The sequence below is a fragment of the Lichenostomus cassidix genome, chromosome 1, assembly GCF_008360975.1.
Source record: "Lichenostomus cassidix isolate B80296 chromosome 1, HeHo_3.0, whole genome shotgun sequence".
Lineage (NCBI taxonomy): Eukaryota > Metazoa > Chordata > Aves > Passeriformes > Meliphagidae > Lichenostomus > Lichenostomus cassidix.
The window spans coordinates 84,853,686-84,873,985 of record NC_139479.1 but is presented as its reverse complement, the minus strand read 5'-3'; the positions used below and the strand labels follow the sequence as shown (position 1 = coordinate 84,873,985).

At 42.8% G+C, this 20,300-nt stretch overlaps 1 protein-coding gene across 11 annotated transcripts in view; it reads right to left on the bottom strand.

Moving 5' to 3' along the window:
* Window positions 1-20,300, bottom strand: part of PAK1 (p21 (RAC1) activated kinase 1) — an 89,483-nt gene that overhangs the window by 20,886 nt on the left and 48,297 nt on the right. For 9 of the 11 annotated variants that reach the window (XM_085066667.1, XM_085066659.1, XM_085066650.1 and 6 more), the window contains 6 exons: window positions 12,509-12,719; window positions 7,515-7,615; window positions 5,908-6,055; window positions 4,807-4,844; window positions 2,804-2,920; window positions 2,303-2,477 (listed from right to left, as the gene is read on the bottom strand). In XM_085066667.1, the coding sequence (XP_084922793.1) occupies window positions 2,303-2,477; window positions 2,804-2,920; window positions 4,807-4,844; window positions 5,908-6,055; window positions 7,515-7,615; window positions 12,509-12,698 (769 nt within the window). In that variant the 5' untranslated portion in view covers window positions 12,699-12,719. Of the gene's footprint in view, window positions 1-2,302; window positions 2,478-2,803; window positions 2,921-4,806; window positions 4,845-5,907; window positions 6,056-7,514; window positions 7,616-12,508; window positions 12,720-18,499; window positions 18,603-19,669; window positions 19,818-20,300 lie in introns of those variants that run through there. The other 2 variants (XM_085066640.1, XM_085066704.1) reach the window with 2 other exon arrangements.

Here is a 20,300-nt window from a genome sequence, read left to right as displayed (position 1 = left end):
ACAGGTTTTAGCACCAGTTGCCAGCACCCCTCTGGTTTTGGAGAGCAACCTGAGACAATCTCAGCTCATTCTCCCAAAACCTAGCTGTTCAGCTAATAGAAAGTGTATCACTGCTCCCTCAAAGGGAAAACCCTTTACCTGGTGTTCCACAGCACAGAGCTGCAAGTAGCTGCAAACTTTAACCAATATTCTTAACTCCCCTTTAGCAGACAGGAATTACACCTTTTTTAGGGTGAAGAAATCAGAGCCAGGAATTTCTAGAGCTCAGCTGGGAGCCCACCTCCTCTCTGACAGCACCAGGGTAGCTAATAGGATCAAGGGATGCAGAGCTGCATCCAAGTTGGTCTTTGCAAGTCACTGAAGCTGCCGACATATGGTGCTGCTTTCACAGGGTCTGGGGCTGAGCCTTAACAGATGTATATTGGCAAAGAAACTGCTCGTGGTCATTAAGCCAAGAAATCCAGTAGCAAGCAGAGCAAGAGCAGGCTATTTTAGACACCATTGGAGAGCAGCCAAACCCAGAGGGTTTAGGACAGACAGAGGTAGAAGTAGGGAATATGGCCCATGTTTGGAGAGGAGGGCAGGAAAATAGTCTTGCTTCATGAAACCCACTCTACAATTACAGAAGCAATGCTGTCTGCCCTGAGGACAGGTATTTCTGGACAAATATTCATAAATTTTCCCTCAAAGCCTAACACAGGCTACAAGTTCAGACTGCAAATGTTTCCCCAAGGGAAGGCCTGGAAGAATGCTGTGGTGGATAGAGGCAGTTGCCAGTTTTGCCCTGTTTAAAACTTTTAAGACTAAAATGGGGGGATGTTTCCTACCTTCCAAAGAGTCAGGTGAGGATTCATTAATGTCTGCACCAATGCTGTGTTTATGCTGAGAGGCAGAGATTGAGCAGCCTCCTTTTAACCTTTGCACACATTTAGTCTATCTTTAGTATGTGTAAATATATTTTTGCTTTACAGTTTTAATCATTTTATTTACACGTCAAACTAAAATGTCAAAAGGCTGCTTGTCTGCACAAGTACAGCTCCATTGCCCTCAGTAGAAAGACATTTTTACTTAGATTAAGACTAAAGATTAAAACTTCATAACGTTTTTCTGACTAGCCCACATATAGAAGCTGGCACCTGGAGCAAGCAAGGTGTCAGAAGGTACATCTGCTTCCCAACACTCCTAAAAGTAGCACTTGCATTTCTCTTCATGACTGAAGTGGGTGTGTTTGTATTAGAATAGCACTTTATTTCTTGCCACAGTTGCTGCTTGACCCTACCTGGTCACAAAAATGTCTTGAATCCTTAATGGTACAAAGATCCTCCTAACTGAGTGAGTGAAGTTGCTGTTTTGAAACGATGGGTGTGAGTTTTCCAGTAGCAAGCAGTTCCAGTTAACACACCATCAATTCAATTTAGGCTTTATTTAGAGAAATTACTCACATACCATTTTAATACTTTAGGATTTTTTAAGTTATATCCTCAGATTAAGTCTTCATCTAGCTACTAGACTTTTATCCCCAGAAGACTGACAAATATACCCTCAAAGCGAGGGGCCATTCTGACCACAGAGGTGCTAACACAATTTAAATCAATCTGTGAGCAAGGCACGGATGTAATTAATACAGGATTAGTAATTCAAAGAATTAGAAATACTCTACTCTAACAAAACCCAGCCCAAGCTGAGGACAGAAATCAATTGCATGAAAGACCTGGTTCAGTTGTTGGATATGCCACAGCATAACCCAAAACCACCAGGCAGCACAGGAGCACTTGCACTGAAGGTAGGAACTGTTAAAGACACGAGAACACAACTGAGAGATTTGATGAATTTTTCTCAGGAAAAACCCACCCATTTGGCTACCCACAAAATGTTAAAGCACTTAAAAATAACCGAGTCACTTTACACCATGATACTGTGGAAGGCAAACTTGGGGATGCATTAATTTTCTCTCCATCTTTTGGACACCTTACGTCTAACATTGCAATATAATAATTCGTGCTTCAGAGCTACAGAATAAGATGTGGAACAATCTCAGACTTCATAGTTAAGTAGATGTTATTCAGGGCTTGTTTTGCAAAGCCTGAGGATCTGTAACTCCCTGAGGGCTTCAGTCAGTGTCACAGGTGCTCATCTTATATTCAAGCTCACCTCTTACATCTGCCCCCAATTTTGTGTTGTGACTGTGCCCACGTCTTCAGTAAGGGATCTCAAAATGGGAAAACATTTCAGCTTGTGGAGATTCTGAGAAACCAACACAGCAGGACCTGGAATTTAACTTTTTTAAAGAACAAGGACATACTTAGTTTTTCCAGTATCTCTTCATCTGACATTTTTGGCTTTTTCTTTTGCTTCTCCGTGTTCCTGACCAGCATGTCGGGTGCCGTTGTGCTGTTTTCTGAGGGAGAAGTAATTGGAGAGGTGGCCACATCTCTGGTAGGAGGAGGAATAGGGTCTATCACAGAGCGGGTGTATATCTAATGTTGTTGGAAAAAAAACAAAATTAGTCAGGTGAAGATTTAAACACTTCTATTCATCTTGTTCTTGTTATTGTTCTTGTTGCTGTCAGGGATGCATTTCTATAGCTACCTTGTTAGCAACTAACGTCACTAACCAAGGACTCACGCCCCCCACAACTAGGCAGGTGACAATACTAAGGTACTCTGCCAGAAGAAATGGCTCCCACTGCCTCCCTCCTGCTCCCAAGAAGGGCTCAGCACTGTGCCATGAGCAGGGACAGAGTCACACTCAAGGCCTGACTGTGATTGCAGCAGTGTGGGCTGAAGGAAGAATTTCTGCTCACAGATTTGGTGTGCTCAGGTCGCGGAGCTATCACAGGGGGTGGGGCTGCATCATCTTCATCATCTTCATCTTCAGACACCGAGGGCACTGCAGGGGTCTCAGAGACAGCCTTCACATTCTGCAGGGAGTTGCACAAATAGCAAAAATAAAAACCCAATCGCTTGTTATAAACAAAACTACAAACACAGGACTGAGCTCCTAACAGAGATTGCACTGAAGCAAGTGCAGAAGAACAATAATCGCAACAATATTGGCAAGTTACAGTGTCTGAAAAATTCAAACCCCAAGCTTCCTAGATCTTCATGGGCAATGGATGTGCAGCCACAGCAGTGCCTGACACAACTGCTCAGACAGAACTCCTCTTCTGCCCATGTGCAACAGCAACCCTCTTCCCAAGGACCTGAGACCCGCCCGGGCTCTCACTGCTTTCCCAACACCCACACAGCTGACCAGCAATTTTTGGGGCACCTGAGTTTGGAAATGTCTGTCCCTATTTGTATTGTCCCTATGGTTTTTTTGCTTGCTTCAAACCCTGATCGTTCAGCATGAAGATTTCAGACATTAAATGCATAATTTGCATCAAACTCCTAATCTTTTCTCTAAAAGTTAGATCAAGTTAACATCGCCTCTGGTACTGTGATTGAGAACTAATGTGAGATTTTGGAAGCAAAATCTAACAAAATCTTTTCAAATCTCTTACAATTACTTCCTAACACAAAATTTTATGAAAAAATAGGAAAAAAAATTAAAACAGTTTTATAAGTGGTTAAAATATTATCTGGGATTTCCTGCAATACTATGATTAGGAATGAAAGTCACTTTTAAACTTATACATGTGAAACTGGATTGGAAATTCATTACATCCTTTACAATATTAACATTTCAGAGTAAACTTGATAAGGTACTCAACCTACTAGACCAGTTCTGTTTGTGCATCATCACCTCCATAAGAGTGGCAGGGGAAAAGTATTAAAGTCCTCAAAAAGAGGGGGAAAGCAACACAGTATTTTACTGAGCCTAAACTACCTGAAGTCACCATCATCCTGATAAATAATTGGCAAAATGCACTTAACATAACACAAAAACATAGCTTGTTAAAAGCAACAAGGAAAACCTATGCACTGGGAATTTCCTGAATACTCCTGACATTAAAGTTTACCCAATGCTCCCCATCAGGCTATCTCAGCAGACTGGTAACTACTGCTTTTTTTAGGATTTACTTTAAAATCCAACCTCAGATATTGAAACTTCCGATGATTGACATACAATGATATGTAATAATGAACAATGGCAATGGCATTTTTCTTTTCTTTTTACAGAGTCCTAAATGATCAGATCTGTATAAGATGCCTTTGGAAGAAAGTAGAAAAAGCCAATTCTAGGTAATGACATGGCCATGAGAAAACAAGAGATGAGGGAATTGTGGGGTCTTATGAACCATCTTAAAATGAGTTTTGTTTCTTCCATCTAACAGGCAAATACAGAAATTTATCATGTCTCCTAACAAAGCAAATAGGAGTGGTGCCTGCCCTGCTAATGACTGAGTAAAGGTCAAGCAGAGAGGAGAACCTTTTATTTTCTCTTTTGCTAGAGATCAGTCTGGTTAATCAACATTAGCTTTGGTAAATCAGACCTTGCAGGTTGGTAAATAAACTTTGTTGTATCACAGAATTTTACAGAGACATAAAACCTGACAGCAGAATGGCTATCAAATTCGAGAACAGACCTACTTTTATGAAAACAGATCTATTTCTATTAATTAATTCACTGACTTCCATTCACTAATTCACTATTCACTAAAAATCCTACTTCTGTCTGCCTTATTCCCCACCAGTGGAAAAATTGTGAAAGGAGCATGCCTTTTTTTATAACATATTCACTATACAAATATATACAGTTCAGATTTTAAACACTAAGCAAACTACAAGTTTACATATAATTAACTAGTTTTTGCAAGTTTTTTTAATCCCCAAATATTAGACAGGATGTGAATACAATGCTTACCAATGTATTAGAGGAGTTGTAATCCTCTGCTGATTTATCTGAAAGACAGATAATGTTAACAGTATAAATGAGTTATGAAGGCAGCAGCAGTGGGGAGAGGAGCAAGGGACAAGCTCCCTTTGAAAAAGGCAGGAGAAAAGGCTGCTCCTAAACTTCCTAACTCCAGCTTCCCAGAACAAGCTGACCCCTAGCAGATACAGGAACAGAGGGTAAATAAATGCAGACAAATGCAGGGGTCACAAACCCCTGCTGCAGGAGCGAGCAATTGCCCAGAGCAACACCTGAATTAACACTGCCCTCCATCCACATACACAAAATATTATCAATGGGCTATTTCACCAGCAGAGGCACTACAGCTGTCTCACCACTGCAAAATGCTCAGTCTCAGCCACCTAAATTCCCTGGAATAGGATAGAGGACCCCACAAGTCAACTGGTGGGCTTCTCATTTGACAATCCAGGCACATATGGGGATGATTTGTGCTTTTATCCCCACTTGGAGCCTTCCTGATTAGTACCAGGTCTGGTGACATGGCTCTATCCCCTTAAAAGAAACAAAGTAGTGGTTAATATTTGGAAGTGGAAGGAGTTGCAGTTGAAAGGGGAAAGGAGTGGTGGTTGCAGATGTCCTTCAGAGGGCAGCTAATCCACACAGAGAGGCACAAAACTTTGGCAGCTTTGACTTTCAGAGGAACCCAGCCAGCAATTATCAAGCACCCAGGCAGTTGAGGCATATTCCTCAATCATGGCACATGGGAGCAGTGAGACTCTCACCCCAAGTACACAAAAAGCAACATCCACACCCACTTTGCTAACTGAAACTGGTGCAATATTTAGCAGCCTGTTTTCTCCAGGGATTTTCATCAGTGGGAACCCAGCCCCAGCAGTCTGGGATCTGCCTTCCAGATGCTGGCTGTGAGCATCAGAAAAAGTACATGTTTGGGAGGCTTAGCCAGTTGACTGACATAAATGTCAGTCATAAATACAACATAAATGACATAAAAAACAGTGTTTTGCAGCTACGCTGGGCATCAGGATTAACAGAATGGAGAGACTAATGGAGAACTGGACAAAGCAGCTGCATGAGACCATCACCATGTACCTGTGAAACTCATGTACTTCTGGCTGTTGGAGATCTTCTTGGAGTTGTAAAACTCCAACACATCCAGCACTGCCTGGGGGTTCTTCTTCTGCTCAGACTTGGTGATGTTGGAAGTCTGCAGCAGACGTGCCCATTGCTCTGGCATTCCCTGTGGGAAGAGGTACCTTGTTAACACACAGTTGGCCTAATGTGGTTCACAAAACATAAGCCCACTGACACAGTTCTGCCCCAGCTTTTGGGGCTACACAGTACTGTGAGGGAACTAGGGAGAAAAGAGGGCAGGAGAGGAGAGGAAAGAAAAAGATGTGGTGAATGTGTGCCTTCCTAGCCACTGCCTGTGTTACAAATTACACTTGGGCATGTAAATGTCATTCTGCTCTTGGGTCTCTGGGTGAGTCCCAGGTCCTTTGCAGACCAAAATTAAAAAACTAGGAAGGAGAAGACCCAATTGCTGCAGATCAGAAATAGCCTCAAGAAAAGAAAAAAACAAAACAAAACAAAAAATCCTTTATGCACAGGTATACACATACATCTGACATACCAGAGAAAGACTACAGAAGAAACATACACTGCACAGCCTCCACTACAATGGACATGCAACACTCATTTGGGTCTTCTGGTAGCACTAGAGTTCTTTGGTAAGGGCAGTGTGGTGCCATTGTAACCAGAGCTGGGAAAGAAGAGGTGCTAACTTTACATCTGAAGCTCAGAATTTTGTTACAGGCCAGAAATTCATTTCAGCCAGAAAATAAACACACCGGGAGTACAGCCAGACTTGTGCCTTTCCTCACCAGCAAGAATCACAGTTTGCATGGACAGAGTGGCAGAGATTGGGATCCAATAGCAATGTAATTATTCTCCCTGTTCAAAAGGATGGCTGGATACACCCCTCAGCTAATGCCCCACTGGTACAGGTCTAGAGGTTGCCATGCAAAATACAGCTGTACAAGTGATTCAGGGTAGGGGAATAAAGTCCCTGAAGAAACAGCATATTACAGACAGTTAAAAACACTTTCCTGTTTTTACCTGTCTATTATAGGCAGGTAAAAACACAAACTTCTGCTGCTATGAAATACTATCTCATAACCAAAATAAGAATAAAAATACAATGATGATGAAATACAACTCTGTCTTTACAGTTTTTCTCATGTCAATAAAAGAAAAAAAAAACCCACAACACATAAAAGCATCTGACATTTAGCCTTAGGGCAGCACATACATATTCTGTCCTAAGTAGCTGTACACAGCTGTGTGCCTCCCAAAGGAAAACTCTCAGAGCCCCAGTTGGGGGACACAGACTATGCTGTAGACCTATTTCAGCTCTAGAAGAGGAAGGGAGGAGAGATATACCATGTTTTGCTGACCACAACAGCCAAAGAAACAGGAAAGGAAAAGTTTGCTGGTAGCCTGGTCTCCTGGAATGTGCCAAGTTTGACAGTCTCTCAGCATGGATTAGTGGGTAACCTCTGTAGATGTGCTTCAAAGGAGACCAAACTAGATAATGGTAATAGCCTTTCCAGCATTAATATATAAAAGATTAATGGGCCCTGGCTCCTCCCAGCAATAAGCTAAACCACATAGTTCTCTTTTCCTCCAGATTCACTCACTGTGAATTCTCCTGTGACTGCATCAAACCCCACATGAATTGTGTGCTCAAAGTCTGAAGGGAGGGAGATCTCTGGCCGCTCTTTCTCTTTCTTCTTATTGGCTGCAAGAGACAAAAACAACAACAATTTCAAAATTCATAAATGCATCAAGAAATAAAATTCCCCCAATAGCTTCTTACTCACCTACACAATCACCCCCCCTTTTGCTAGTCATAGGATTTCAACCTGAAGCAAACAAACAGCAAGTTTAAAAACTTTTGTTTCCTCGCTTAAGAGTAGCCACAGTGAGTGGACAACATAAATAAAAGTCCTGTAACACAGGACAAGCAAAAGAGAAGGAAGCCAATATTTTCAGTATGTAAAGTATTAACTAGTATGTCTAGACTCAAGAGTATGAGAGCTATTTACCTAAAATATTCACTCAACCTTATCCAGGTCAGAGTCAAGAGCTCTACAGTGGCATTAAGTGGAAGCCAGTCAGTTTTGAACACATTTTTTTTATTTGTTGTTTTAAGATGCTTTAAAAAAAAAAATATTATGTGCTTTTAAATATACACTTGCCTCTCATACAAAGCCAGGGACAAAATAAACTGCAAACACTGCTTAGAAATGGCTTCCTTCATTCTATTTCCTCAAAAGTTTATGAAGAAACCTGAATATAATGTGTGCTTCTGCTGTGAAATCTTGTGAGCAAAAGCACTCCTATTTTTTTGCCTACAAAATGAACTAAAGGTGCTTTTAATAACCAGCTTTGAACACACAAGCAAGACTGCAGAATCTGGCAGGTGAGGAGCAGAAGTCATAAAGAAACAAGGAAGGAAATATATTAAGGCAGATGCACCCTGCAAATTTTAAACTGAGGTCTTCAAACAAGATTATCATTCTGCATTGGATTAAGTTCATCCATATTCATGATATATTAAGGACTCCACCTTCCATATAGTATCTATTGTATTCAAGAAATTGAGATTAGCTTAAGGAAGAACCACATTGTAGTCAGCTTTGCTGCTGCTTGCAGTTACAAAATCAGCAGAGCCAGGAGAAGGTGAGCAAACCACTTATGTTTCCCAGCTGCTCCCTTTTTTATCCAAAGCCAAACAGAATTCGTTTTGTGGCTGACATTCCCCAGTGCATCTTTGGCAACATGAAAGCCAAACCCCAGGTATTTCAGAAGCCTGCAAGGCTAACACTCAAGTGTAGCAATTCTTTAAGACACTGCTGTTGTTGGTTGTGTAGAGAGGCTCAGGGCTTGCCCCAAAGGACTGAATCCCATTTCCTTCAGTGCCAGCTCTGGCAGTGTTCTCTGCATCATTACAGAGCTACAGTTGTACAGAGTAATTCTGGAGAAAGAAAAGCATCAGATGCTCCATTTGGGACACGAAGATGGAACAGATTGTTTTTGATCCCCCTTTCAAACAAAGGGGATGGAGGAAGCTGAATCGACAGAGTTGCCAAGGGGAAAAGAGCCATGCTGGAGGAGCCATCCCTGAGAAGGGAGTGAGGAGGAGACAGAAGCAGCTGCTGGTGAGCAGATGGTGAGCATCTGCAGCACAGAGGCCTGCTGCACGCACTAGCACTGGATGGAAAGCAAGAGGCAAAGAGGGGCAGGGAGTGCCATCAGAGGCACCATATTCCATAGGTCTGCCTACAGGATCAGTCCACCCTTCCAAGCCAAAGACTGAGCTGCCATCTCATCCAGAAGCCCATTGCTCAGGTGAGGAAGAAGAGGACACCTGTGCCAGCACTACTACACAGGAGTTCTGTATGGGGGTTGAACACCCACATGTGGTCCAGGGCAACTGCCACAGCAGAGTTGAACATATTCCTAAAAAAGCTTCAGGGCATTAAGCTGCTATCCAGAAGTCCTAGGTGTTTTTTTTTATTTCTGCATTCAGGCAGATCTGACTGATCTAGAAGCCTAAATGTTATTAAACCATTAATAATTTGTTATAAATTAAATTAATTGGAATAAGCAATTGCCTTTGTAAGCAGATATTTATGTCATAGCAGGTGGTATAAAGGAAAAAGAACTAAAGAGATAGGCACTCCCAATCTTGCTGAACACTTAAGTCACCCCTTAAAGTGATTGCATTATCTCTGCAATGAGCTAAAAAGACTTGAAGAAGTCTACCTACCACCACCAAAGGCTTTAGTCCCACAAACACTTTCTCATTCATAACCTCCTACGTTCAATGCTGTTACAAGAGCCTCCCATAATTTTCCTTACAATGCTCTGGCAACTTGAGCTGCAATATGAAGCATGATGTCTGACCATGCAGTGAACCCATTCTGAAGCACACTGAGATGAGAAAAGCCTTCACCACTGCTAACATGGAATAAAGTGCTCCCAGTCTCCATGCAAAGGGCTCCTCGTTGCTGCACACTGTCACCTTGTGGGTAAAACCTTACCTCTGTGTGAAGCTGCAGCTGAGCTCAGCAAGGCTCAGAAGAGCTCAATGTGCCCCATTCAAGGCAGACTGACACCCTCAATTAGGCACTGACAAGCACCCCCAGCCCAGGAAAATTTAAATGTTCACAAGTCCTGCTGAAAGCAAGAAGTCACACAAGCTCTGAATCCCTCTGGACAGGACACACCCAGTATTAAGCCAACAGGTTTTAAAAATACCAGTTTTGTGGTTTAGGCTGGGACAGAGGAAATCAGGACTACAAATTACATCCTAAATTTTGCAGGCAGAGCATGACACCTCCAGAGCCACTTGGCAAGAGGTATAGCTCCATGGAAGTGTGCAAACATGCACGAGGCCCTGGATTTTTGCCCCATGTGTCCTTTACTCAACACCTCTGCTCATGCATAGCAGTAGAACAAATTTGCTCAAAATTACTTTCCTCTGACTGAATGGAAACCAACTTCCCTTTTAGTTCAGCCAAAGTAACAAATAACATCCAAATTATTTCAGGTGCAAACCAAAGAGAAGCATCTGAACACCGAAGAATTTTCCTACATTTAATGAGCATGAAGTACTGGGAATTTAACTGTCATCATGAGACTAGAAGTTTTCATAAGACAAAAATCAACCAATTTGAAGTGAAGGTGACAGTGTTAGAGGAAATTTTTTGCTCAACAGGAATTAGAGGACAGAAGCAGCCATTCTCATTTGGGCAGGTGTATTGCAACAGAAGGCTCTGCTGGGCTTGGCTAAACAAAAATCTCTCATGTCTCGAAGCATCTGCCATGTTGGCCAACCTTCAGTAAACATAGGCATCTTCAGATCAGTCACAGTCTGTCTGCTGGTTTTACCCAAAACATTCATTTTCGTCCTTGTTCGTAGCTCTCCTTCGTAATCCATTTCAAACTAGCATTTCAGGTTCTACTTCTTTTAGTCTTTTACAAGTTTCAGGTGATTTCTTTGATCTCTGAAACAGTTGATCCTAGAGATTTAAAAATTCCTCTCCCTTAAGTAAGCCAACACAAAAATGTTCCAGCTTTTTTAGGATTCATACTCCTAATGGCAAGTTCTAATAGAGATCCAGCAGACTTTTAACATTGAGTTCATGGGTTTCTGATTGCAGGTTCAAACCCACACATTTGTAAAACAGTCCAAAAGTTTCCAAAAGTAACAGATAAGAATAATAATAATGAATGTCTCAGTATTTCATAGAAAACGATCCACCAACCTTGCTTATTTAAATTAGTGAAGCTATAATTTCAATTAGTCTTTTCACTAATAAAAATCAGGATGCAGCCTTGCTCCTGAAGCCCAGGGAGTTGAAGATATCTAGTCTTGACTTTAGCTACCCAGTGCTCAGATACAATTGCAATACAGAAAAAAGCTGATGTATTAGATGTATTAGATGTATAGAAGAGGAACTCCAAAAAAATAGGTCAGATATAAAAAGAAACCAGCACATATTAGGGGATGGAGATATCTTTTTCTTGCATCACTTCAAAAGATTCATGAGAAAGAGGTTTTTTAAAATATCCTCATCCTAAAAATTAGAATTTCATGTACAGTTCACAGTTCCTATCTCTTTTTCCATCTGTTACAGTCCCTTGAACATGAAAAATTCCTTCAGTTCACAAGAAATATGCAAGAATTTTTAGTGACAGATTATTCTTAAAAGCAAGTAGACAATGCCTGACCCAGACATTAGAACAGAGTAAATGGCCATGAGGTAAAATATGACAGGTCTAGTAGGAGACTGCATGTTAGTCTTGTATAACTCAAATTATTTGCTGTTTAAAACAACAAAACAATCAAAAGACCTCCCTCTGCTCTACACCAAAGGAATTGCCAATGCCAGCTTTATTGGCCGGTTTGTAATTGGCATGAAAATTTATGATTTTCAAGACCATTATGGGCAAGTCAGGCTGGGAAGTATCAGAGCTACTCCCAGAGTTAGTCTGTTTTTAGGAACACTGTTCTCATAATTTATGGGAAAGGCAAAATAAAAAAAAAAAATCCCTACAAGAGACCTGCAGAGGGATTTTTACAAGGGTGACAAGAAAAGATAGAAGAGACAAGACAAGAAGAGCGATAAGACAAGAGGGAGTGGATACAAAACAACAGAGGTCAGGTTTAGATTAGATGTTAGGAAGAAATTCCTCACTGTGAGGGTGGTGAAGCACTGGCACAGGTTGCCCAGAGAAGCTGTGGATGCCCCATCCCTGGAGTATTCAAGACCAGGCTGGATGAGGCTCTGAGCAACCTGGTCTGGTGGAAGGTATCCCTGCCTATGACAGGAGAGTTGGAAGGAGATGATCCTTAAGGTCCCTTACAGCCCAAGTAATTCTAGGATTCTATGGCCTTATGAAAAAAAGTGAGATGGATGAAATGTGACAGGATTAATCATTAGAAAAAACAAATCTACAGACTGTACATTATGTACCCAGAAGCAATCAAGACAGACATGCAGGAAACAAATAGACAACATTTTCTAAAACTTCAACCATCACTAAGCATCAAGTGCTTAACTATGTTCAAGCAGAACAACGTTCAAACAGAAGGTTTATTAGAAGAAACTAAACACTGTACTTTTATCTCCTGGTAAAATAGATCGGTAAAATCGATCCTTCCTCTTCTTTTCTTCTGGATTGGGAGGCAGAGGTTTTGAGCCATGGTTTAAAGTCCCAGGATCTTTGCTTCCCGATCCAATCATAGTGCTGGTATTTCTCATTGGAGGAGCAGGTGGTTTGTCTTCTGTTTCAACTCCATTGTTAGACATCTTCAGCTGGGGAGGCCGTTACTGGGAATTAGGAAAAGAAAATAAATTAGAAACCATGATTATTTGTTTATTTTTTGTAAATTAGAATCACACACTATCAAGTAAATCACAAGCAGGTATTTGCAGATGGACCTGCAACCTCAGTCCAACCATTAACCCAGTATTGCTGTGTTCACCATAAACCATATGCCCAAGTACCACATCCACAGGCTTAAGGAACACTTCCAGGGATAATGACAGCAACACAAACCCAGCACAACAATTTGTGTCAGCCCAACAAATTCTCCTCGAGCTCAATATTTTTCCCTGTTAACAAGACTACCTTCAAGCACTTGAGTTATTGATCACTGAAAAAAGCTTGTTTCAGGATACAACCAATTCTCAAGAATACCATGGAGCAGAAGTGAAGGCTGGAAGGTAAATATGAGGCAGCAAAGAGTAGGGATACCTGAGAGGAGCCAACAAGTTGCTGAGGTCGAAATAGTTTACAGATCCACGCTAGTTCTCCTAAAAACTGTCAAAAGGTTTGCATCAATCTCCAGCACAGCACAATACAGAGACTGAAGTCTGTACTCAAAGAGTTTTGATGAAGTTGCTCAGACTCCTTTGCTAAAAAGCTGCTGAGTGGGTTCAGAGGCAGAGGTGGCCAGGGAGCCCTGAGTTGTATCCATGTCACCTCAGATGCAGTGCCACAGCCCTCGATTGTGCCAAGCCAGCCCTGGCCCTTCTGCAGATACAGAACACTTCAGGAGCAACTCCGACTGCCAGGAAGTTGATTGCATTTTATTCTGTTGAGAGGGTCAAACAAAACTAGATCCCCAACATACATTTAAATCCATAAGTAAATAATCCCTGCTGTGCAGATTTAAAGACGGAAGCTTGGGAACAGGGTAATAGATTATGCTGCAACAACTAACTTGTCCCACCCAAATGAGATCAGCATTACTCCGGACACCGCCTGGCTGCAGCAAGATCCTTCTGGAAACTGGAATTCATCTGCACTATGCTTTCAAAAGTAACTCGGGAGTTAACTGCTGAATAAAGACCAAAGTGGGAATAGTTTCTGTTTGGGTGGAAAAAGCAATTCAACAGCTTTACCAATTTCACAGGCAGTAAGGGAAGATGTTTCACTCAGGGAGAATTACAGGGTGGCAGAAAGTCAGAAGCTGTTTGCTCTCTGCAAGTGAGAAGTCTAGTTACAAAGCTGAGATCACTGCTGACTGCCAGGGAGCACTTTCCATAGGCTGGACTCAGTGTGACACTGAGTGACATTCCAAACAGATCCCACCACCACACCACACTCCTATGGCTGCACAGCACCCAGCCAGCCTTCAAAGTCTTCTTCAGCCAAGCTACTGATCCTCAGTGCCACTGGCAAGATCCAGACCCAGAGCACACTGCTCTCACTGCTGTGGGGAACTAAGGCAGGCAAACACTGCCCACAGGAGTCACTCAGCACCAATGTGCCAGATTTTGCCAAGAGCAGTTTCCCTAGCTGTTGCCTGCCAAGCCATGGCTGGCCTGCAGCTCCACCTTCTCCTCCACTTGATTGATTGCCAGTTTCTTCACACTTGCTCTTAAATGGGAGGGTTGGCAGTGTTACACAGCCTGTAAGGCTTTGGGCAAGTCTTCACACACAGGGAGTTTTGTAAAAGGTCTGACCCCAGCCCCGTTTTCCTTCCAATACAGCTGCACAATGGAATATTAAATGACAGACCAACATTTGGGGATTGATTTTAATGGTGGGACAGCTCTGGCATTTGGGAGGGGTGGGGGGAAATCAGCTGTGCATTTGTCTGGGAGTGTCCTTGCATGTCCCACTACTCATGCTTCAGGCTCATGCCTTTCTCGGGTGTAAAACAGAACAGAACCAAGTGACAGCTGGAGTGCCAGCCATGAAGTGGTTGGTGCAAATGAATATTCTCCCTTGCCTAAGCAGCGGAAAAAAGTCTAAGCTAAAACCCAACTGATAATTTTGGCAGCCACTGCTGCTCATGTATCTTGTGAAACATGAAGATACTGAGGCCTCACTGATGGGCTTTGCACATCACAGTGTCAGTGGCTGGAACTGAAGTGGCACAACTAAACCATTTGAAACAACATAAGCAGCAGTGTCCCACAAGACATGCATTCTCTGCATTGATCTTATTTAACTACGAGAAAGCAAATTGCCACGAAGGTGCTAGGAATAGACTGCAAACAGGGAAGCAGAAGGAAAAGGAATGTTAGCAGCTCTGTGCCTGCTGAACAGACCTCCCCAGGAGTGGCACCACTTTTGCTGCTCTAACACCCTGTTTTACCCCCACGGGGGTTTGAATAAAGGTGCATCCAAAGATTCCCCTACCAGCCAGACTTCCTGGAGCTGCAGGCATGGCTGGAATGGAGACTGACTCACTTCTGGGTCCCTCTCCCACTGAGCAGAGAGGTGAGTAGGTGAGAATGGGTGCTTTTTACCTGTTGCAAAGGTGCAAAACTAAGCAGGAGGCAGAGTTTTACTAAGCTGGGGAATGGATGCAACATCAGACCAAAATAGAGCAGTATGTGGCTCCAGGCTGGAGAGAAAGAAGTGAGAAGAGGAATAAAAAAAAACCAAAAAACCTACCCCAGATTAAAGTCAGAGGCTGGCCTAGTGCTGGGGAAAAGAAAAATAACATATGCAAAAAAACCCAAAAAAAGACTCGAAGAAAAATCTCTGGATGTCAAGCTTCCTCCCTCTCAATTCTTCCAGTACAAAACCCCAGGGACATCTGCTCTCAGTTTCTTCAATATAAGAAAGTTTTTCAAAATCCCTCACTCAGAAAGGATAGTGCACAAGTGAATTCCTGTTTTACCGCAGGGATAGAAACTGGCAGTACAAGCTCTTGTTTATGTTACGTTATTCCCTGAATGAGCAAGTAAGTGCTGAGAAGTTACATAGTTTTACAAACAATATTGTTTCACACCTGTTTGATAACTGCAACTTTGCTGTACGCAAAGCCTGTAGTACAACCCTCTCATTTTTCCTCCCTCACTCAAGTTCCAAGACCTTTCTCTTCATCACAGTCTTATGTCTGGAGTTACATGAGCTGTTTGGAGATTGGGGGTGAGAGAAATCCATTGATCCACAAAACTAAGAGACTGATTCCACAGAACTTATCCCCTGCAATAACAGCACTAGAGGGTTCCCAAAAGCCTTGTGCCACTATATATTTAAAGGGAAAAATCAAAAACCTGCTTACCTGAGTCCTCCCACTGCAATAGAGAGGTCAAATGCAGCATCATTATACTTTAAACTTCTACTGGCTTCAAAGTATGTGGATAAAACCCTGTTCTGACAGAATTATACCCCCATCTCAGAGCTGAGAGCCCAGAGCCGTGCCAAGTGGTCACAGACCTAGCCATCTCCCTCAGTGCGGCCCAGCTGGCTGTGCAAATTCTCTTCTTCCTAAAATAATCTCCTGCCAATTCACATGTAAGCAGGCTTTGAACAAACCCCCTCATGTAGGCGCTGCTCAAATCCAAAGCGCCAGGCAATCGCTTCCCCAGCCGGCATAACATCACTGCTAGGCCACCGGGATGAGTCACTGTGCTCGGCACAAGCCATTCCAACAGGAATGCAAAGCATCACTGCACTGAGTTATTTCCTTCTTCACACCAGCACGACTCTGCCTTGAGAAATCCATCTTGGGTTTCCACGGTGTGATTAAGTGAACAGTGGAAGCAATGAAACAGCACATGAACTTTTCAACCAGAGTCAGATGAGGGAATACGTTTTAGCTGCAGACACAATTATTCTCTACTACTATATATATATTAAAATACCAGCACTCAAACCAAACCCCGTAGGCACCACTAGGAAAGCACAGCCATGATGCAGGACTATTGTTTCTGCAGACATTTGGGAGTACTGAAAGTTTGAGTTGTTTCAGCACACAGTAATCATGAAAAGTTTTATTACATACTGCAATCTGTGACTGCTGTAGTCAAGTTACGGTTGCCTTCAACGCTCCCTGTTCCTTCCTGTCAACTTTTGCAGCCCATTAGCTAAAAATCATTGCCTCAGCCTCAACAGAGTCCAACAGCACACCTGACAAATTCTCCTTTTACACCTACAAAACATTTCTGCAGACAGGAAAGAGACAGACAGAAGACAGAACAAGCAGAAGCACTGAACAGAAGACAGCACCCACAAGATGCTAAGAGTGGCATCCAAGATCCACACATGCAAAAATCCATGCAGGTGTGCTGATCTGTGTAAAGAAGATAGAACATAAAAGACAGTCACAGAATCATTAAGGGTGGAAAAGATCTCTAAGATCATCAAGTCCAAGCATTAAACCAGCACCACTGCATTAACCACTAAAACACATTTTCAAGTGCCACATCTACATGCCTTGTGAATCATGAAGTTTATGCCTAAATTACATAAACTGTAGTACAGGCATAGCCTCCTGAGGCATTCACCTAGCAGAGTGTGACCCAAAGGTATGTGGGACAATCTGACCCTACTGTAGCACACTCACAATCAAAAAAAAGAGAGAACAAAGATCCTCTATGTATCAGTTTTCCTTCCACTTAAGTACACCATTTCAAACCTGCTGCTCCACACTGAACTCTAAGTTTCTATCAAGCTGCTTGTGTCCTCTTTGCATTCCTTAGCAAGACAGACAGATGACTGATTGCTAAAAAAGAAAGCAATTAAACAGTCAGAAAGGCTGAAACCTACGCTACAGTAGATGCCATACAGATAACTACGTCCAATGCATACTAATTGCAGGAGTCAACATGAAAACTCATAAAAGAGCCATCTATAATTCATGCAGTCTGGCAAGAGAGTAGCTGTAAGTTACTCACTACAACTTACAGATGAATAAACTATATTAAACAAGATGGGGAGGAGGAAGATGCTCAGCAACTGCTCTTCCCTCTCTGCCTACTACCAGAAGGAAATTTCACAATTTTCCAAGACGCTAGTATTCTGTTGTTGGCAGGGTGAGGAAAGGGTGCCTTGCCCACAAAAAAAGGAGAGAAAGTGTTAACTTTTAATTGACTTGGTCCCAATCAGAACAGGTGTTTTACCTCTGCACCAGTATCCCTGCATCCTTCCACCCCATGGCTAGAAACTGCTCATGCACACACACAGTTAAAATCTCCTCCTTCCCCCTCGCATTGCCCCGGTGAGAAAGAGCACAGGCTGTGCCCTGCTCTGCTCAAACACATTGCAAGCAGCAGATTCCCTCCCTGTGTGTCACGCTTCCATGCAAATCCCAGCAGAAAAAGTAACAGAGTTTACCAGCTGGGTTTTGACACAGGATGAAAAGACAGTCATTCGTTTTTTATTACTTTACGTGGGACTAAGTCTCAAACACCAGTCTCACACTGAAGGAAAGGCACCCCACGCCTTCCACCTGAAAAAAAGGCAAGAGGTGTCCTCTTCCTCCACCCGACAGCAGATGGGACCTGGAACACATGCTGTCACTAAAAAGGCAGCTGCAACACACACATCCCGAGGGAGGACAGACCGATCACCACATTTAGAGGTGATTAAAAAAACCCTCAGAAACTGTAGCATGGAGCTGTCTCCCCAGCCACTTACTGCACATCTGAGCTCTCTGCAAGTGTGCCAATTAAACCAAAAAAGCCAGGGACCAGAAAAGCACCAGCCCAGACCTGGCCTTTACATGTGAGCTACAACTAAAGCAAAACAAAAAGAAAAACAAACAAACAACAAAAACCCCAACAAACAAAACAACAGGTCTGCATAAAGTTCAAATAAATAATTACAAAACAGCAGTGTTTGCTGAAGTCTTTTTACAACTTACCTGTTAGACCCCTGCAGGTGCTGCCAACACCTAAAGATGCAGATGAAATCGCTAAATTAAATGAAAGGATGATCACTAAACATCAGTATACATGTAGAAGAGAATGCAGCCACTGCTACAGCAGGGGCGGTGGGTGGGTGTGAGGAGGGGGAAGGGAGACACTCTCATGGCAGGTGGCCAACTACCAGTTGCAGTCTTGCTCCACTGCCAGCATTATTTCCATAGTGCCAGACATAAAGGATGACTGACCACTCACGACTCATCAGGAAAAGCTGGACAATTCCATGGCTTGGAATTTTAAAAGCCAAAAGTCTGGATGGTCCTTTTTAAAAAAGCTTTTAATTCAATCCCAACAGTTTGAGCTAAATGCAAGAACTGCCAGGTGGGATGCCCTAGCCCAGATTTTGCAGGAGGACATGGACACCACTGCACTGGGCAGCAGAGCAGCAAAATCTCTCCCTGTGCAGATGCATGCAGATCCATGCAAACCCATCCTACTGCACAGATAAGCTTCTAAGGAAGAACAGACTAATTATAACCACTTGATTCCTAGCAACAGAGTTCTCCTTTCATTCAAGTTAAGGAAGCTTCTTTCTGTTCTGTTTGAAAGAATCAAGGCCCAATGTTCTCCAGCTTCCACAATGTGGGCCCATGCATGACCACTGTGACAGTAACCCAGGCACACTGAGGGTTTCAGAAGCACTGAGGCAGGTCAAGCCCTTTCCACCACATTAGGCTTGAATCCAAAACCACAGAGAGGCAATGCCAGCTTAAATTGCCGTGTTTAGACTCGGCTTTGGCTGTTGCACAAATAACTGGCAGTGTCAAACAACAGCCATTTCACAATCAATGCCAGCTATGCCCAAGTACCTGGAACTTACTTGTCCTCCAGTACACAAGCTTGGAGAGCTGCAGAGATCAGCCCTGGCTGATCCCAGCTCTGGGCAGCAGCCTCCTCATTTTGATTGAGCATTTACCCACTTCTAACAGCGCTTTTAAACACCCCAAGAGAAATAAATCGCATCCATATTCAGGGAGAAAAAAAAAAATAAAATCCAAGCTGAGACAGAAAGTACCAAGAGTATAATTTTTAAAAGCTCTCAGCCCACAAATCATCCTCCTTGTTTCCTCATCTCCAGAAGTGCTGCCTCCCCTCCCCCAGATACATGCCTGAACAAGCAAGTTCGCTGTTGCAGATGTCAGGACAGGATCCCTTTTCCAGCACAGCACAGAGCAGCCTTGGCTCTGGTTCCGCTTTTGCTCACAGGAGGGCAGGGCTTCAACCACAAGTCAAAGTAATCACTGCAGCCGGAGCTTGCTAAGCAGGGTGGGAAAAATAAAGGCCTCTTATGTTAAAGCATACCCAAAGCCCATATAAGCAGGTTTCCTGGAGGAAATCTGTGTTCCAGAGGAAATGACTGGATGCAGCATAGAGAGAATATATTAATGTACACAGTTAAACCCACCCCCACTACTCTGTGCCGAAGTTACTTGGCTCAGAGTCCTAACTACACGTTAGCAGCAACAGCAACTGAGAGCAGCCGAATCATTAATCATTCTTCCATTCAAAAGTTTCCAATCCAGAAGATGGGCATAGAGCACCGGGCTCAGAATTAAGCCCTGCTGTCCCCTAATGTGGAATAATTCCCAGTACAACAGATTCGCGCTTTAAATACACATTAGCATTTGCAAAAACTGTGCCTATTTAAATGCAGAGACATGCCATTTAGCAGTGGGGGTGGGGGTAAATAATATATAGGAAAACAAGAACACTGTCAGATCAAGTCAACAACATCCCACA